Source organism: Malaclemys terrapin, chromosome 3, assembly GCF_027887155.1.
Source record: "Malaclemys terrapin pileata isolate rMalTer1 chromosome 3, rMalTer1.hap1, whole genome shotgun sequence".
In the NCBI taxonomy this organism is placed as follows: Eukaryota; Metazoa; Chordata; order Testudines; family Emydidae; genus Malaclemys; species Malaclemys terrapin.
Genome location: NC_071507.1, coordinates 113,820,017 through 113,838,224, shown reverse-complemented (window position 1 = coordinate 113,838,224; position 18,208 = coordinate 113,820,017). Strand labels below are relative to the sequence as shown.

General features: G+C 43.2%; 1 protein-coding gene across 8 annotated transcripts in view; it reads left to right on the top strand.

The window, feature by feature from the left end:
- The window catches only part of NCOA7 (nuclear receptor coactivator 7), a 130,004-nt gene extending 113,439 nt beyond the window's left edge, over window positions 1–16,565 (top strand). For all 8 annotated transcript variants that reach the window (XM_054022167.1, XM_054022166.1, XM_054022170.1 and 5 more), the window contains 5 exons: window positions 3,691–3,816; window positions 4,109–4,261; window positions 4,973–5,068; window positions 5,874–5,947; window positions 14,178–16,565. In XM_054022167.1, coding sequence (XP_053878142.1) covers window positions 3,691–3,816; window positions 4,109–4,261; window positions 4,973–5,068; window positions 5,874–5,947; window positions 14,178–14,313 — 585 coding nt within the window. In that variant the 3' untranslated portion in view covers window positions 14,314–16,565. The remainder of the gene's footprint in view (window positions 1–3,690; window positions 3,817–4,108; window positions 4,262–4,972; window positions 5,069–5,873; window positions 5,948–14,177) is intronic.
- Window positions 16,566–18,208: the final 1,643 nt, after the last annotated feature.

Below are 18,208 nucleotides of genomic sequence, written 5' to 3'. Positions count from 1 at the left end.
TCAGAGCCTACAAGTCCTACTTCTTGTTCAGCCAATTGCTAAGACAAACAAGTTTGTTTACATTTACGGGAGATACTGCTTACTGCATCTTATTTACAATGTCACCTGAAAGTGAGAACAGGGATTCGCATGGTACTTTTGTAGCCAGTGTTGCAAGGTATTTATGTGCCAGATATGCTAAATATTCATATGCCCCTTCATGCTTCGGTCACCATTCCAGAGGACATGCTGACGATGCTTGTTTTAAAAAAAAAAAAAAAAAAAAAAAAGTTAATTAAATTTGTGACTGAACTCCTGGGTGGCTGGGGGGGAATTGTGTGTCCCCTGCTCTGTTTTACCCGCATTCTGCCATATATTTCATGTTATAGCAGTCTCGGATGATGACCCAGCACATGTTCATTTTAAGAACACTTTCACAGCAGATTTGACAAAAGGCAAAGAAGGTACCAATGTGAGATTTCTCAGGATAGCTACAGCACTCAACCCAAGGTTTAAGAATCTGAAGTGCCTTCCAAAATCTGAGAGAGGAGTTGTGGAGAATGCTGCTAGGAATCTTAAAAGAGCAATACTTGGATGTGGAAACTACAGAACCCGAACCCACCAAAAAAAAAAAATTCAACCTTCTGCTGGTGGCATCGGACTCAGATGATGAAAATGAACATGCATTGGTCCTCACTGCTTTGGATCGTTGTCGAGCAGAAGCTGTCATCAGCATGGATGCATATCCTCTGGAATAATGGTGGAAGCATGAAAGCACATATGAATCTTTAGCGCATCTGCTACGTAAATATCTTGCGACACCGGCTATAACAATGCCATGTGAACGCCTGTTCTCACTTTCAAGTGACATTGTAAACAAGAAGCGGACAGCATTACTTCCCATAAATATAAGCAAACTTGTTTGTCTGAGCGATTGGCTGAACAAGAAGTAGGACTGAGTGGACTTGTAGGCGCTAAAGTTTTACATTGTTTTATTTTTGAATGCAGTTATTTTTTGTATATGAACTTAGAAATGTAGAATTAACTTTCATTATAAAGAGATTTCTCTACTGTACTTGTATTAGGTGAACTGAAAAATACTATTTTTTTTGTTTTTTACAGAGCAAATATTTGTAATAAAAATAAATATAAATAGAATACAAAGTGTACAGTGCTCAATGTTGTAATTGAAATCAATATATTTGAAAATGTAGAAAACATCCAAAATACTTAAGTAAATGGTACTCTATTATTGTTTAACAGTGTGATTAATCGCGATTAATTTTTTTAATTGCTTGACAGCCCTAATTAGAATATAAATATTGTACTTACATTTCAGTGTATAGTGTGTATATAGAGCAGTATAAACAAGTCATTGTATGAAATTTTAGTTTGTACAGTAGAACCTCAGAGTTACGAACACCTCGGAAATGGAAGTTGTTCATATATCTGAAATGTTCTGTAACTTTCAACAAAATGTTACAGACTTCAGCCACGAGGGAGTTGGGGTTGCAGCTGCAGGGTGGGGGGAGATCAAGGCTTGGGACGGGAGGGGCCCTCAGGGCTTCTGCCCCATGGGAGCACCAGGGCTCAGGGCTTTAGATCTGGGAGGAGCGCTGGGGCTCTGGGCAGATAGCTGACCCAGCAGCTTCTACCTGTGGCTAAAGTAGGAGGAGAGGGCTTCTTGGAAATTCTTGGCAGCTTTTGCAAATTACAACAGCTTTTGTAATTGATGCTGGAGGGGAATGGCTTTGCATAGCACTGTAAAGATAGCCTAAAGCTGCACTTATGAGTTGGCTGCAGAGCACCCAGCACAAAGATTAGGGCCATTATTCCAGGTCATCAGAGTGGGAATTGTAGGCTAATAGGTTTGTATAGCGAGAGTGGGTTTAGATAACTGATAAATTTGAAGCCAGACTCTGCAGTCAGTTCTCACTAAAGTTATAGCCCTATTGGAACAGGGAATGACCTTAATGGAGTTCTGGGGGCATGGCATTTTCCTTCTAACTATAGGAAGAACATTTGAATCCAAATCTGACTAATGAGTCTTTATATGGATCAATGTTGTTTTTAAAGTTGTAGCACACTCAGATTTAAAAATTATCAGTAACCCATCGCTCTCCACATTTCCAAAGAATTATTGGATAGTTTTTCAACTGAAAATGTATTTTAAAAAATCATACCATGAGACCTTTGACCTTGGAATAAATTCTTAAAATTTCTTGAAAGAAGCATCAGTTTCCCAAAATGACTATTTTATAGACTAGAAAGAACTTACATTAGTAAGAATTTGGGACTAAATACTTGACTGAGCATATAGTTTCATTGAGAGCTTGCCTATATGATTCAGCTTTCAGAGTACGTGCTTTTCTTCCAGGTTTTGCTCAAATGTAACTTTCTTTTTGGTTCTTTGGTGTGGTGTTTTATTTCAGTTTATAAAAATAAATGTTTATTAATGAGCAAGAAAGGGCTGTTGTTAGTTTAGCAATAATGGGAAGTAAAAAGTAACAAAAAGTTCCGTGGCACCTTATAGACTAACAGACGTATTGGAGCATAAGCTTTCATGGGTGAACACCCACTTCGTCAGATGCATGTGTTCACCCATGAAAGCTTATGCTCCAATACGTCTGTTAGTCTTATAAGGTGCCACAGGACTTTTTGTCACTTTTTACAGATCCAGACTAACACGGCTACCCCTCTGATACTTGAATAATGGGAAGTGAAACTTAAAGCCTTATTTATACTAGTGCTATACATTAGCATCTGAGAAGAGTTTACTGCGCTTGACTAACTGCAGGAAGGAAAACGAAGAAGCTTCTGTGTCCTCCATATTTAAAAGAACATCTGAAGCCCCGTGGCCCAGATGCGCATTGTGCCTTTCAGGAGGAGGTGGCCTTTGCACTCCTTTGATGTTGGACTAAGTATGTACCAGGCCAGTTCCCCAACATAGCTTAGTTATTTCACCAGCTAATGGCCCCAAGAGGTTAATACAGCAACAAGGAATTGTCAAGCCATAAGGAAGACGTGTCCTGTGTTACCCATAGAATAAGAATATATGAACTGCAATACTGGGTTAGATGGACTATTGGTCTGACACAGTATCTTGTCTTTTGACTGTGACTGTACCAGAGCTTCAAGGAGAGTGTACAGATCAGGGCAATTTTGGAGTGATCCACCCCATCTTCCAGTTTCTGGCAGTCAGAGTGTAGGGTTGCCTCGAGCAAGAGGTTGCATCCCTGACCATCTTGGTTAATTTCCATTGGTGGACGTATCCTCCATGAATTTATTCAGTTCTCTCTCTTTTTTTTTTTTTTTTTTTAAAACTCGGTTATACTTTTTGGCCATCACAAAAATCCCATGGCAATGAGTTCCACAGATTAATTGTGGTGAATGAAAAAGTACTTCCTCTTGTTTGTATTAAATCTGCTGCCTATTTAATTTCATCAGGTGACCCCTGATTTTTGTATTGTGGGACAAGGTCAACAACACTTCTTTATTCAATATGTAACATTGTCCCTGGGGTATCCCCTTACGCTGGCGTGGTCCTGCATATGTAGGATATACTAGCTTTCTGGAGCTGCTTCACAGTGTACAAGATCTGGGCCTGGTACTAATTTAACTCCATTAGTCTAATTCACTCTTTCAGGTTTAAAGTTAATGAAAACTCAGAAATTGACTCAAATTTATAATACTTGTATGCTCTTGTCTCAGATTATCACTGTAGAAGAGGCAAAACGTCGAAAGAGCATTTGCAGTTACTATGAGGAAGATGACGGTGATTCTTTACCTATCCTAAAGCACCACAGCGCGCTCCTAGAGAATATGCACATAGAACAGGTATAATTAGTAATGGAGTTTTGGTTTACTCCCTTCCCCACATTCTCATTTTCTTCCCTGCTGACACTGGAACAGTTACATTAGAAATTATATTGGCACACTATCGCAAATTTAAATTTCTAACCACAATGCTTCAGCTCTTTATTTTGGGTGCATTGTAAATACCCATCTCTGTAGTGTCCACGTATCAGGCACAGCTTCTTGCAGTGCTCTACTGGCTGTCGACTTGAGATGAAGAGAGAGAAATCCTATATAATTAAATGTCTACACCATTCTTTCCTTTCACTCCTAGCTTGCCCGCTGTCTGCCAGCAAGAGTGCAGGGATATCCATGGCGGCTTGCATATAGCACACTGGAGCATGGAACCAGCCTGAAAACTCTGTACAGGAAATCAGCGTCTCTTGACAATCCAGTCCTCCTTGTCATCAAAGATATGGACAACCAGGTTAGGACTTGAGTATAGTGCACTTATTTGGGAGTCTCCTTGATTGGAGTGACCCCATTATAGAAGACCATATGATAGTTTAATCTATTTACGGTCTTCATCATTTGCAGTACAACCTTCACATGAGTATTCCATACAATTTTAAGAGTTGCATACGCTTGCTAGCAAAGCAGTAGTTTTCAGCCAAATTAAATTATATGGAATAGTATGAGACAAAATAAGACAAGATGTATGTTATACTATGCTTAGTACTGCTAAATTAGCATATTTATCCTTAAACTCAAACCCAGGAAAATATTAGTACTAAAAGAGTTAAAATCTCTACAGCAACTCACAATTTCTAAGGAGCATGCTTTGCAATTGTAATAGTGTTCTCGCAAGCATCCATCCCAGTCACTAGCAGAATTCAGTTATCAATCTGCTATAAAATAGCATAGAGCATCTTTAGGACTGGTGTGAAGTTCTCCAATAGCTTCTAGAATCCTCATATCTGGAGCCATGTGGCTTTTAAAACTAAAATGGGGTGTGGACAACCCAGACACCAGATCAGCACCTCCCCCTCCCCTCCCCCCCCCAATTTTACTAATTAGCCTTTAACCTACCTAAAACATCAGTGCAGTTATTTGTCAGAAACTATATTTGAAAGGCCTTTCTCCTTTTGAATTTTGCAAATTATCTTCAAGTATGACACAACCATTTTTGTTTTGACAGATATTTGGAGCATATGCAACACATCCTTTCAAATTTAGTGACCACTATTACGGCACAGGCGAAACTTTCCTCTACACGTTTAGTCCAAACTTCAAGGTAACTTGTTGGGAGAGGGGACCCAAGGCTAGGGGGAGCTCCATTTGTGAAACATGCTTGACAAAACATTATTGATACAGTATGTTTATCATGAGAACCTTTTGCAGTGTTGAGGTAGCCATGTTGGTTCCAGGATATTAGAGAGACAAGGTGGGAGGAGTAATATCTTTTAGTGGACCAACTTCTCTTGGTCAGAGAGAGAAGAAAAAAATTTGAGTCCTCAGAAAGCATCAGTTTGAAGGTGTGTCACAAATTTCTTGTGAATGCAGCTAATCACTAAACTCTTCATTCAGTGCTACCAAACTTCAATACTTTCAGCAAAAGTGGCTGAAGGAGCTGGACCAGTCTCTTCCATAAGAGTGAGAAGAGGGTTCTAAGTTGATTGTGTGGGAAGATGTAATGAATAAACCATGGAACATTCATAAAACCAGAGGTGGCAACTACAGAAGCAGTTTATGATTTCACAAAGTGCTTAGATCATAGTGACAAGAAACTAGAGAATGGGGCAACTGTGAGACACCCCTAAAATGTAAATAGACTGTTTATTTTTAAATACTGAAGAAATTAAAAAGCCTATGAAAAGGAAAGGCGTATTGATTGGTTTAAATTTTACATGTGTCCAATCTAGTGCCTTTTTTAGATATGAACCATGCTGTTTTATTTTTTTTCTCCTTCACACACACACACACACACACACACACACACACACAGAGAGAGAGAGATTAAATTGCCCAGAATAATTCCCCAGCCTACTTTTTTACTTTATTATATTCCCAATAATCAAATTTGGGTCTTGCATTTGTAGGTGTTTAAGTGGTCTGGAGAAAACACCTACTTTATCAATGGAGATATCAGCTCTCTAGAACTTGGAGGTGGAGGGTAAGTGTGTGGTTTTTGGTTTTGAAATCCTATAATTGACTACACTTTGGGAGAAAAGGGATAGTGTTACATGTAAGTATGAAAGTTAAGTTAAAACTGGTTAGTCCAGTAGATTAATTTATCCTTCTTTGAATAGTTTCCCTATGGGTGCTCCGCGTCAGGCGCACATGCGTCTCCTGAGCCCATAATCGGAGATTTCTAGTCAGCAGTGTCCGTTTGGCCTGCGCATGCACCCTATGCCTCCTGGTGGCAGACACTAAGGCTACATAGGGATGCACACGCAAACCACCCCTCAGTTCCTTCTCTACTGCCTCAGCCTTATGGAACACCTAGCATGTCCACCTAGAGTGTAATTGGCCTTCTCTTTGTTTTGCACAGATCGTTGTACTTCATGTTTACCGTAGTTTAGTTTTGGTTAGATGATTGTGGGTGGTTTTCCCCCCCTCTTTCCCTCTGGGGAGACTTGTCTTCTTCTGGTAGGACATGCCTGGCTCACCAGGCTTCAAATGCTGCCTCTCTTGCTTGGAAGCTATATCAGTAAGCAATGGGCACTTCCAAGTGTGTCTGTTGCCTGGGAGAGTTCCACATGTCCCAGAAACGTTCCTTCTGTTTGGCCCTTAAGTACACAGCTAGGAAGAGCAGGGAGATAAATCTCTCAGATTGTTGGCCATGGAATGCTTCCTGCAACTACTCTCTAAGCCAGGTCAGAAGAATCCCTGGACAGATCCAGCACCCCATTAGCCTCAGGGCATGTCTCCTCTAAAAAAGGAAAGTCTTTGGAGCCTGCTGGGAAGACTCCCAGAAAGAGGAGCGTGGACTCTCACTCTTCTATCTCCAAAAAAGACCAGGTTCCTATCAAGGTCCTCAGTCTCAAAGGGTACTGTTGAGGCCAAGGACTCTTCCTCTGGTACCTGTGAGCCTGCAAACTCCCAGAGCTCCAAACACAGCTCTGATATGGCACCTATACCCTCCACTAGTAAGGGGAGGGTAAGCACATGGTACCATTGAGTTCGACCCTGCCATCAGCAACGAAGCATCCTGTTCAGCAGTTGTTGCTGTCACGCACCTTAGCCCCATCATCATTACCAATGCAAGCAGCTCAGTCAGGGATGCCTGTACAAGTAGTATCCTCAGTACCAAGCGAGCATCGGCACCTGACATCTATAATATCTGCTGTATGCCCATCATCATTGGTACCATCAGCTTCAGCTACGGCAACCTTGGCTACAGCATCGATACCAGGATCCTTTCTGGTACCATAGGAATTTTGGTACTCAAAGGACCTCTTAGTGTTGGATGAACCAAAGTCCTCATTGTTGACAGGTACCAAGCATCTCCAAGAGGCCATTCTGCAACACAAGGATCTTCTCCATCCTCAGTGGCTCCCCCAAAATGGGTGGATGTGGAGGAAAGGACTCCCAATCAGTCTCCTTGAATTTGGTGAGGAGTTCTCCTGCATACTCCTTTGGGAATCTGCCTTCACACAGGGAGAACCTCGCTGGTCACCAAGGAGGTGGACCCAGCCATCTAATGGGGCTCCACGATGGCCATGTAGGGACCTGTGGGCTGTGTATCGAAAGCAGTTTCACAGACCATCAGTAATGCCCCTTAGGGATACCAGGGTTTCACATCCTCCCTATACTCCTCCACGACAGGAGGAGATGTTTGAAGAGCAGGAGGCTAGGGCAGATGAGGATGCCACCCCTGAGACACCCATTTCTTCATCATCATCGCCACCGGATGAGGCAGCTATGTCTCCATCACCTTCCATGGTCGATGAAACTGCCCAATGTCAGGACTTCATTAGAAGGGTATCAGACATACTTGCAGATATTTGACCTCTTCCAGGGGGATCTGAACACATGCTGCTAGATATTCTGCAATCAGCAACACCCTTCAGAGTGGCACTACTTATTAATGAGGTTCTCCTGGATCCTACTAAGATAGTGTGGCAAACATTGGCCTTTATCCTACGAATGTGCAAAACAGTGGATAAAATTACCCCGTAAAGATTCTGATTTCACGCCCCCCCCCAACTCCCTAGTGGTGGATACAGTGAATGAACGGAGTAGGCAGCACTTTTTGAGATTTATCCCTTATGATAAGGACCAAAAGCGGCGGGATCTCTTTGGACAAAAGTCTTACTCATCTGCAACCATGAAGTTCTGGATCACAAACTTCCCAGAGGACATGACCAAAAATGACTACTAATAACAATAAACTCCCAGCCTTTATTGAACAGCTGCCACATGACTGCAGGGATTAGTTCTAGTTTATGATTACCAAGGGTCAGCTATGACCAGAACAGCTCTCCAAGCATCTCTAGATGTGGCAGACACTGCTGTGAGATCCATCTCCACAGTTGTACTTATGTGCAGGACTTAATGGCTCCAATTTTGAGGGTTTCTGAGAGAGGTTCAGAACACAGTAGAGGACCTCCCCTTTGGTCACTATTTCATATTCAATTCTTGGGCCATGTGGCAGCTTGCATCTTTGTGACCAATCACACAAGGCTATGCCTATGCTGCTTCCAAGGTTGGATCAAAGCTACTTATTCTCCAAACAGGGGCACCTTGGACAGGCAGGTGGCTGTCCCCTTGTATGTAAAGAACTCCCTAAACTAGTGGAAGGAGCAACTCCGTGTCTGTGTAGGCATCCTTTTCTGTCACGAAACCCCATTAGTGACTCTAAAAATCAATGCATCCCCGTTAGGATAGCGAGCCCCCCTCAACATCCTCATGGTTCAGGAGAGAGGGGCAGCCACAAAACCAGTCTCCACATCAAAATTTTGGAGCTCAAGTGGTTAGGAACACTTGCCGCCATTTCCTGCCCTTCATCGGGGCAAAGCTGTCAGGGTCATGTCAGACCATTTGTCCTGCCTGGTTTACATCAACAAGCAAGGAGGAGCAAGATCCTGTGACGGTTCCCCCGCATAAGGCTTTATGGAATATGCTTATGAATGTATATATGACATAACTAGAATATGTTTTATGCTACATATGCCATTTAACATATCTCTGTAAAGGTTATGATCTACTGAATCTATTAATCCTATTTGTATGCATTCATCATTTTTGTACTTGAAGTTAGGAATATTGGCTGTATACTTGCTTGATTTTAACTAGCTTAGTAAAGCATTTGGCCAGCAGATGTAAGTGCTCAATCAAGAACCGCTTAAGCCAACAATGAACTTGGAGATGCCAATCCACATCAGAGATTTCCCAGGAATGTGGCTACAAAGCTTAACACAGTAAGAAAACAATACAGATAACAACCTCACCAGTTCCAGTAAGCTTCCTTTTACAGACTAGTCTCCTTCTAGTCTGGGTCCAGCAATCACTCTCACCCCCTGTAGTTACTGTCCTTTGTTCCAGTCTCTTTCAGGAAGCCTTGGGGGTGGAGAGGCTCTCTTTAGCCAGCTAAAGACAAAATGGAGGGGTCTCCCAGGGGTTTAAATAGATTTTCTCTTGTGGGTGGAGACCCCCTCCTCACTCCTATGCAAAGTCCAGCTCCAAGATGGAGTTTTGGAGTCACATGGGCAAGCCACATGATCGGGCTTGGCCTCCTCAGAGTCCAATGCCGACTCATATTATTCAAGACATAATCCGCATAGATCCCAGAGGCAACAAAGGGAGGTGCCACCGAGCTGGCAACAGCACTGGCAACCGCTGATGCAGTGGCCCTTTTGGACCCCCTGGGTGTACCATCAAGCCCAGGGTACCTTATCAAGGGGATCAAGGTCTGTAGGGTCAGGATGCCAGCTCCACCACTCTCCTGGGGACAGACCTGCACCTCGGGGATCTGAGGCCACCCTGTCCCAACCGCCCCCTCAACCTCGGGTTGTGGCCAAGATGTCTCCACCACAGGAACAGTCCCAGGCATCGACTGTAGTGGTCACAATGGTCTGTATTGACCAAGAGGAGGTCAGAGACTTAGAGGGACAGAAGGACCCGGTACCTCCACTAGCCACCTCGTCGTCTTCCCCAGACAAAGCTGTAGCAGGGGCATCCGCTTCGGGGCCACCTCCAATAGATGACAGGGTGCACCAAGACCTCCTCAGGCGAATTGCCCACAACATGGGGTTGCAAGTGGAGGAGGTTGTCGAGACTGAGGACCTCATGGTGGACATTCTCGCTCCCGAAGGTCCATCACGGGTGGCTCTGCCCTAATCAAGATGGTGCAGAACAATATAAAAACTCTGTGGTAGACCCCGGCCTTGATCCCGTCGACTGCTAGAGGTGTCGAAAGTAAATACTTCATCCCTTCCAAGGGATATGAGTATTTATTCTCACACGCACAGCCATGCTCGCTTGTTGTGTCAGCAGTCAATGAGAAGGAGCGTCAAGGACAGCAAGGGCCAGCCTTCAAATCCAAGGAAGCGAAAAGGATGGACTTCTTCGGCAGAAAGGTCTATGCCACGGGCAGTCTACAACTGAGGATAGCCACTCAGCAGGCTATCCTCAGTAGATATAACTTAAATTCATGGACCACCATGTTGAAGTTCAAAGACATGATCCCGGCGGACTCCAGAATGGAATTCGCTGCTGTCGTCGAGGAAGGGAAGGCAGTTACACTGACCTCTCTGCAGGCGTCCCTGGACTCGACAGATTCGGCCACCTGTACCATGGCTCCAAACGTCCGGGCTACCCCCGGAAGTACAGCAAACCCTGCAGCACCTTCCCTTCAAGGGCGCAAGGCTTTTTTCGGAGCAGACTGACTTCAAGCTGCACAGTTTGAAAGATTCCAGGGCGATCATGAAGTCATTGGGGATGCACACCCAGCAACCCAACACAAGAACTTTAAGCCCCAACCACTGCAACAGCAATATCCATATCCTCCTTGGCCGGGGCAAGATTTTTATAGATGGAGCAGAAATCACAGGCACAAGCCTTCATACCCCCTTCAGAGCAAGGTCAGGGCCCAACCAAGTCATTGTCGGGCTCTAAACAAGGATTTTGAAGGGACGCCTGAGGACGGCGTACCCGCCAATATCCCAGATCCTTCCCCATACTTCCTGAATCGTCTGTCCCACTTCTACATGCATGGTTACAAATAACATCAGACGGCTGGGTGCTTCACAGAGTAGAAGTGGGATATTCTTTCCAGTTCTGCTCCTCCCCTTCCTCCCACCCCTCTTCCCCATCTCTCTTCAGGGACCCTTCTCACGAGCAACTCCTTGTTCAGGAGGTGCACTCGCGCCTTGCCATAGGGGCAGTGAAGGAGGTTCCTAAGGAGCAAGGGATTCTCTCCCGATACTTCATCTCCTAGGTGAAGGAAGGTCTCAGACCCATTCTAGACCTAAGAAGACTCAACCAGCTCATGGTGAAGTTGAAGTTCCGCATGGCCTCCCTGAGCATGATCATACCTTCCCTGGATCCGGGGGACTGGTACATCACCCTCGACATGAAAGATGTGTGCTTTCACATAACCATTCCTCCAGCCCACAGACTTTTCTTGAGGTTTGTGGTCCGCCACAAACACTACCAGTTCCCAGTGCTCCCATTCGGTCTATCGACATCTATAATATGTGCATGTCAGTGGGCACAGCCTTTCTCTGAAAGAGGCAGGTCCAGGTGTATCCCTATCTCGACGATTGGCTGCTGCGGGGGCGCTCCAGGGAATAAGTGGAGTCCCAAGTCCGGTTAGTCAGAGACACCTTCGAGAGACTAGGACACCTCCTCAACATGAACAAGTCCACGCTTTCACTGACTCAAAGAATAGAATTCATCGAGGTGGTGCTGGACTCCGTACAGGCCAGAGCAATCCTGCCGGAGTCCACATGTCAAACAATGACAGATATTATCCAGACTCTCGGGCAGTACCCCACCACAACTGGAAGGGGATTCCTGAGTCTCCTCGGTCACATGGCAGCCTGCACCTATATGGTCGGGCATGCCAGACTGAGGGTCAGGCCGCTCCAGGCATGGATCGCCTCAACTTTATTACCCAGGTCGAGACAGCTTGGACTCAGTAGTGACAGTACCGGAGCGAGTTCTAGAATCCCTTCAATGGTGGCTAGACCCTTGCACGGTCTGCGAAGGACTCCCATTCAGCACCCTTCAACCCTCCATGACCCTAGTAACAGATGCATCTGCTCTGTGCTCAGACGCAAGGTCTGTGGTCGCAGGTCGAGCTCTCACTCCACATCAACATCAAGGAGCTCAGAGCTGTGCGTCTAGCCTGCCAGACCTTCCAGGCCAGACTTCAGGGTCAGTGCGTGGCGGTGATGACCAACGACACCACCACCATGTTTTACATAGGATGCCTCAAGGTGAGTCGTTTATCTCCATGGAATACGGAACGAGCTTGCAGACCACCTCAACAGGTCGTTTCGCAACCACGAGTGGGCCATGCATCCAGATGTCGTACATTCCATCTTCCAAAGGTGGGGGTTTCCCCGGGTAGACCTATTTGGTACCAGGTGCAACAGGAAGTGTCCAACATTTTTCTCTTTCCAAAAACACAGTCCGGGCTCTATCTCGGATGCATTCATGCTACCCTGGGGAGACCGTCTAATGTATGCCTTCCTGCTGATACCACTCATCCACAAGGTGCTGCTTAAGATCCGCAGGGACAAAGCGGACCCCAGCATGGCCATACCAACATTGGTACACCACGCTTCTGGAGCTGTCAGTGGACACCCCAATTGCACTGCCACTCTACCCCGATCTGATCACACAGGACCATGGTCGCTTCCTTCATCCAGACCTCCAGTCCCTCCATCTCATGGCTTGGAAGCTTCATGGTTAAACCCAACGGAGCTCCAGTGCACGGAATCGGTGAGGGAGGTGCTGCTTGGTAGCTGGAAACTTTCTACCAGGGCCACTTAGCTAGGTAAGTGGAAAAGGTTCACATGATGGTGTGAGCAGCGTCCTGTACCTCCTCTTTAGGCATCTACACTGTTCATGCTGGAGCATCGTCTGAAGCAGCGAGGTTTGGCGGGATCATCCATCAGGGTACACCTCGTGGCCATCTTGGCGTTCCACCTGGGAGAGTTGGGGCACTCAGTATTTGCCAACCCAATGGTGGGCCATTTCCTGAAAGGCATGGATAGGCTATATCCACAGTCCCGACTGCCCGTACCTGCTTGGAATTTCAGTCTGGTCCTCTCTAAGCTAATGGAGGGGCCCCATTTGAACCACTGGCTACATGCTCCCTTCTGTATCTCTCATGGAAGGTGGCATTCCTGGTTGCCATCACATCAGCCAGGAGGGTGTCCAAGTTTAAAAGCACTAACCTTCGATTCCATCCCCCCACGCCACCCCTCCCCCCAGTCTTCCATAAGGACAAAGTACAACTCAGGCTGCACTCATTCTTCCTGGCCAAGGTGGTATCTGAATTCTACCAGTCTTCTATCCCAGGCCACATGCTAATGCGCCGGAGCCGAGGCTTCACTCACTATAGATATCCAGAGAGCACTAGCATTCTGCATTGAGCACACAATACCTTTCAGGAAGTCGAACCAACTGTTTGTAGCAGTGGCAGACCAGATGAAGAGACTTCCCGTCTTCTCACAACGCATTTCTTCCTGGATCACGGACTGCATCCATACCTGCTACAACCTTGCCAAGATCCCAGCCCCGGCTAATACGGCCCACTCGACACGAGCTCAAGCCTCGTCTGCCACTTTCCTGGCCCAGGTGCTCATCCAGGAGATCTGCAGAGCAGCAACCTGGTCTTTGGTGCACACGTTTACCACCCACTGTGCCATCACCCAGCATGCTAGAGAGGACACCGCCTTTGGGAGGGTGGTTCTCCAGTCAGTGATTCCTTAATTCCGACCCCACCTCTGGGGGAGAGCTTGGGAGTCACCTGATTGGAATCAACATGAACAAGTACTTGAAGAAAAAATGGTTACTCGCCTTCTTGTAACTGTTGTTCTTTGAGATGTGTTGCCGGATACTCCAACAGATGTGGACAAGAAGGAACTCAAGGGGGGGGTTGGGTTGGCAGGGTCATGTATTGAGCACCATGAAGGTGCCACTCCAGGGGGCTCCCTAGCCGACCCAATGGGAGTTGCTAAGGGAAAAGTTTCTGACAACCGTGCACGCAGTGCGTGCACATCTGATTGGAATGGATGTGAACAATACATCTCGAAGAATAGTTACAAGAAGGTAACTGTTTTTTGCCCAAACTGTGGGGTTTTTGTTTTGTTTCTAGCTAACAAGCATGTGGGCTTAGCTGCTGTAGATAAAGTTCAAACTTTAACAATTTTTTTTTTTTTTTTTAGTGGTCGATTTGGTTTATGGCTAGATGCTGACTTGTATCATGGGCGAAGCAACTCCTGCAGCACCTTCAATAATGACATCTTATCCAAGAAAGAAGATTTCATAATACAAGATGTGGAAGTATGGACATTTGAGTGAAATACGGATTGCCTTGTGGACTGGGTTCATTGAGGATGCTGAAAGCTAAATCCCCAGCACAGGCTGCCTCACAGAGTAACACTTTCTTTCTGATATCGTAGCAGGACACGACTACACGAAAACATTCTGAGACCCAATTTTAAGAGGCAGAAATGGAGAAAACAATAAGAGGACCAGTGTGTGTTAGTGTTTTTACTCTCTTCCCACCAACATTCCTTGAATAAGGAAACAAGATGCTTATGAAGACATTCATGGTGTATGAATTTGTTTAAAACAGTTTTATTTTCTGTAACTGTGGAAAAAATATATATAGTACATTCCATGTGTATTTATATTACATATAAGTGCTAACCAAAAAGAAAATCTACAACATACTTTGTTTGCCATGAAAACAATAATAATCATCTGAAATAATAGATGAACACAGCACTTAAAGGGAACATGGTTTTTTTTAATCCTTTTATTTATTCATTGTATAGTTCATTTGTTTAAAATGTATTAGCTATGTTTTTTTTTTCTTTTAATGTTTAAAACCTCAGAATTTGACAGAAAAATACTATTGAGGTAGTTTTCATATGTGTTGGCAACAAATCCATTTGATTTCTAAAGTTAGTTTTATATTTTTTTTTTATTTTGTAAATGAAACTTTGTTTCTGTTTTGCTGTTGTTGTTGCCCTAATTTAGGGGTTTTTGTTTTTTGGCAGAAACACTGAGTGCATAATTCTGGATTTCTTTCAGATGGTGGGAGAGAGGTGGGTGCTGTCAGCATTCATTATTGACTCTGCTGCCATCTTCCTAGTAATTGGGTTTTCTGCTGGCAATATATGGGACAGCAGGGCACATTCTTAGTGTAACTTGTCATAGCTTCATTGACTTCAGTAGAGCTATGACAGTTTATATCCGCTCAGGATCTGCCCCAGCATGTTTATACTTATGACTAAGAAAATGTCTGAAAAGAAACACAGGTTGTTTTTCTCAGCCACTTCCTTGGTGGCACAGAAAACTAGTTCTCTTTCATGAGTCTTACCCTACACTTTTTTTATTTTTTATTTTATTTTATTTTTTTTTAAGAAAATCTTGTTTTTTAATAGGGGGAAAAATATAATGTGAAAAGTGGGAAGGAATGTTCTTTCCCAAATAGGCCATATTATGTTGATGTAATAACTGTTTTTCTTGGTAATTGATATTTGGTTTCCTTCCTGAAAAAGGCTTGAACCAACAGGCTAACTTAACACTTTTACAAGTAACTAATTATTTCTTTTTTGGTTTAATGAAGTGGCATTTAAATACAGACCAGAATTTTTTCTCTTGAGGGACATTTCATTTGCGAAAGGCAGAGCTGAACTCTAATCCAGTTAGTGCTGTGAAAACATCAATAGACACATAAGGTAACTGGAGGAAATAAGAAAATACTTTTTTCTTTATGGTATGTGACCAATTCTGCCTTGTCAAAAAAATAGCTTTGTGGGTGTTTTTGTTTAAAAAAAAAAAATTATTTAAATGATAATCTCTGCTGCTAGGAAAAGAATCTGTCCTGTCTCTAGAGTTCAAAGCAAAATGTAACCACATCATACTGAATCCAATCCATCTTAAAAGAAGTCAGGTTTTAGAACTGGTGTTGCACTTACAGTGCTTTTTTGAGCATGGTAAACACTTGGAATATTCCACTGAAGTAGTACAACTCCAGTTAGTTACTACTCTTAACCCTCTTCTCCCATCCCGCAGAAATAAAAGAGAACTTAGATGCCAAGTGTTTTTTTGTTGTTGTTGTTTTTCAAAAGCATCGATCAGTCTCAAGTCCACACAGAGGTTTCATGCAGTTAAAAACTGATGCTGTAAAAATAAGAAGTCTGAAACACAGTGCACATACGCTATTAACACTGTTTTCTTCCACTTGGCCTGTCCATAAAAAAAGGTTCTGATGGATTTAGCTGTAAGATATTTCAGAAACTGCTAATAGCATAGTGCTTTGAGAGATTCTAGGAATGTCTACTAATGTCTGCCATTTTGGCTAGTTGCATACCACTTAGTTATAAGCAAAAAAATTGTCATTTTACATACCTATCTCTCATTTAACTACAGTTTATTCCATTACTCTGTATTTGTCAGAGCATATCTAAACGCTGTCTTCTATATTCAGCAGTGTTGTTCATTCAAACTTCTGTGACCCTTTACACTTTAAACTATGAATCTTGAATATATGTAATGCAATGCTATCACAATATTTTCAATAAAGGAGTTTATGCATTCAAGTGCTTATTTTGGATGTTTTCCCTTTTACATTTATTTACAAACCTTGAATACTCCTAAAAATGAGGGAATAATACAAGCCCTTCCTTAAGGCACAAATGCTTCAGATAAGAATAGTAGCTGAATCCTCCTTGAGAAGAGAAGTTCAAAGGTACAGATCGCAGCAGAGGCAGAATACAGGAGTAGATGGTGGAAGCTGATCTATTTTGGTATGCTATTTTCTAACTTGGGTTGGTTCAATGTACCTATGAAAGGACTTAAAGAAGAAAAGCTATGCAAAAAAAGAAAAAAACACTTTCCTTTTACTAGGAAAAAAAATAATGAAAATAATATAACCGTTAATTTAAGGGTCTGATCAGCCTTATTCTGCATTGCTTACTCCTACTTTTGTACGTGCCCACATGCCATGTTACAAGTACTTCATGTTTTTGAGAACGGCCATGATATTCCTGAGTCTCAACCGATCTCAAGATATGAAAAGGTAGCACACATACTTAGCTTACCATCTGACTTTGCAAAATATAATACTTTTATTTCCAGACAAAAAGTAACTAAAATGAAGCTAAAATTGACGATATTAGTAACATAAAAGTAATCTGCAAAGGAACTTGTGCTTTTTTTTGTTACTTTATAGTGTATGAAGAAGGCCTGAAATTAAAACCAGAAAAACTCTTCTGCGGTGTCTGTTTTATTTTTGTTTGTTTTTGGGTTCTCTTGGGCATTTTTTTTCTTTAATTTCAAAAAGATTAGGCATGTCAAGGTTTTTTTTTCGGACTGGAGAAACTCAAGAGGTCTCAGAACAAGCATACCCTCTTTTAATAAATTTAAGTACATCTTTGTATAAACTTAACGGTGACCAGAATTTGCAGGAAAACTGTAAACTAGAAGTAAAATTGTTTAGTGTTTTATGGTCAGTAGGATTTTGAAACTGTGATGGATGGAAAGTTGTTTCAGAATCATATGCTTTAATCACTATAGGAATACAGTTGAAGGTTATTTTGGTTTCCTTACGAGTGTGTGATGGATGATTAAGATTTTAATTTCCATGCATTTTTGTTGGCTGGCTGCTATATAGTGTGTTTGCTACCTCTTAACTGTGAATTTTCTAAGTTGTTTAATATTTGAGTTGGTAGTTGTACTTGTGCAAACTTAGCTGTTGGACACCACAGTTTTTTGTGTTGGAATCATTTAAATTAGCTCCCATTTTCTGTTCTCAAGCTAGGATCTTGCAAGAAAATATCTTAGAATAATCTTCAGAGGTGAACTTTTTCAAAGTGTCTCAATTTAAAACTACTTTCTTGTTTGATTTTGGTGGGAAGATTCTCCGTATAGATCGGCTTGTATTTTCCAAGCTGTTCTATCTTGTGCCAGCATCCATCAGCTCCAGGAGCAGAAAGCCACAAAGGTGGTTTTGTAGGAAATTTTTCTGTTTTTATTGTTTTTCCCTACTTAGCCATCTTGGATTCAAGGGGTGGTGGTTGTCCCTCCATTTTTGGTGCCCTTCTTGTTGCCAGGTTTGGTGCCCTTTTTCTCCGCAACGCGGGAAAAGGTAAGGTCACATGACCCTAATCTGCCTCGTAATAGAGTATTTAAGGTTGGTTCACCCGTCCTGCGGCTGCTGCCCGTCAGAGTGGCAGACTAGTGC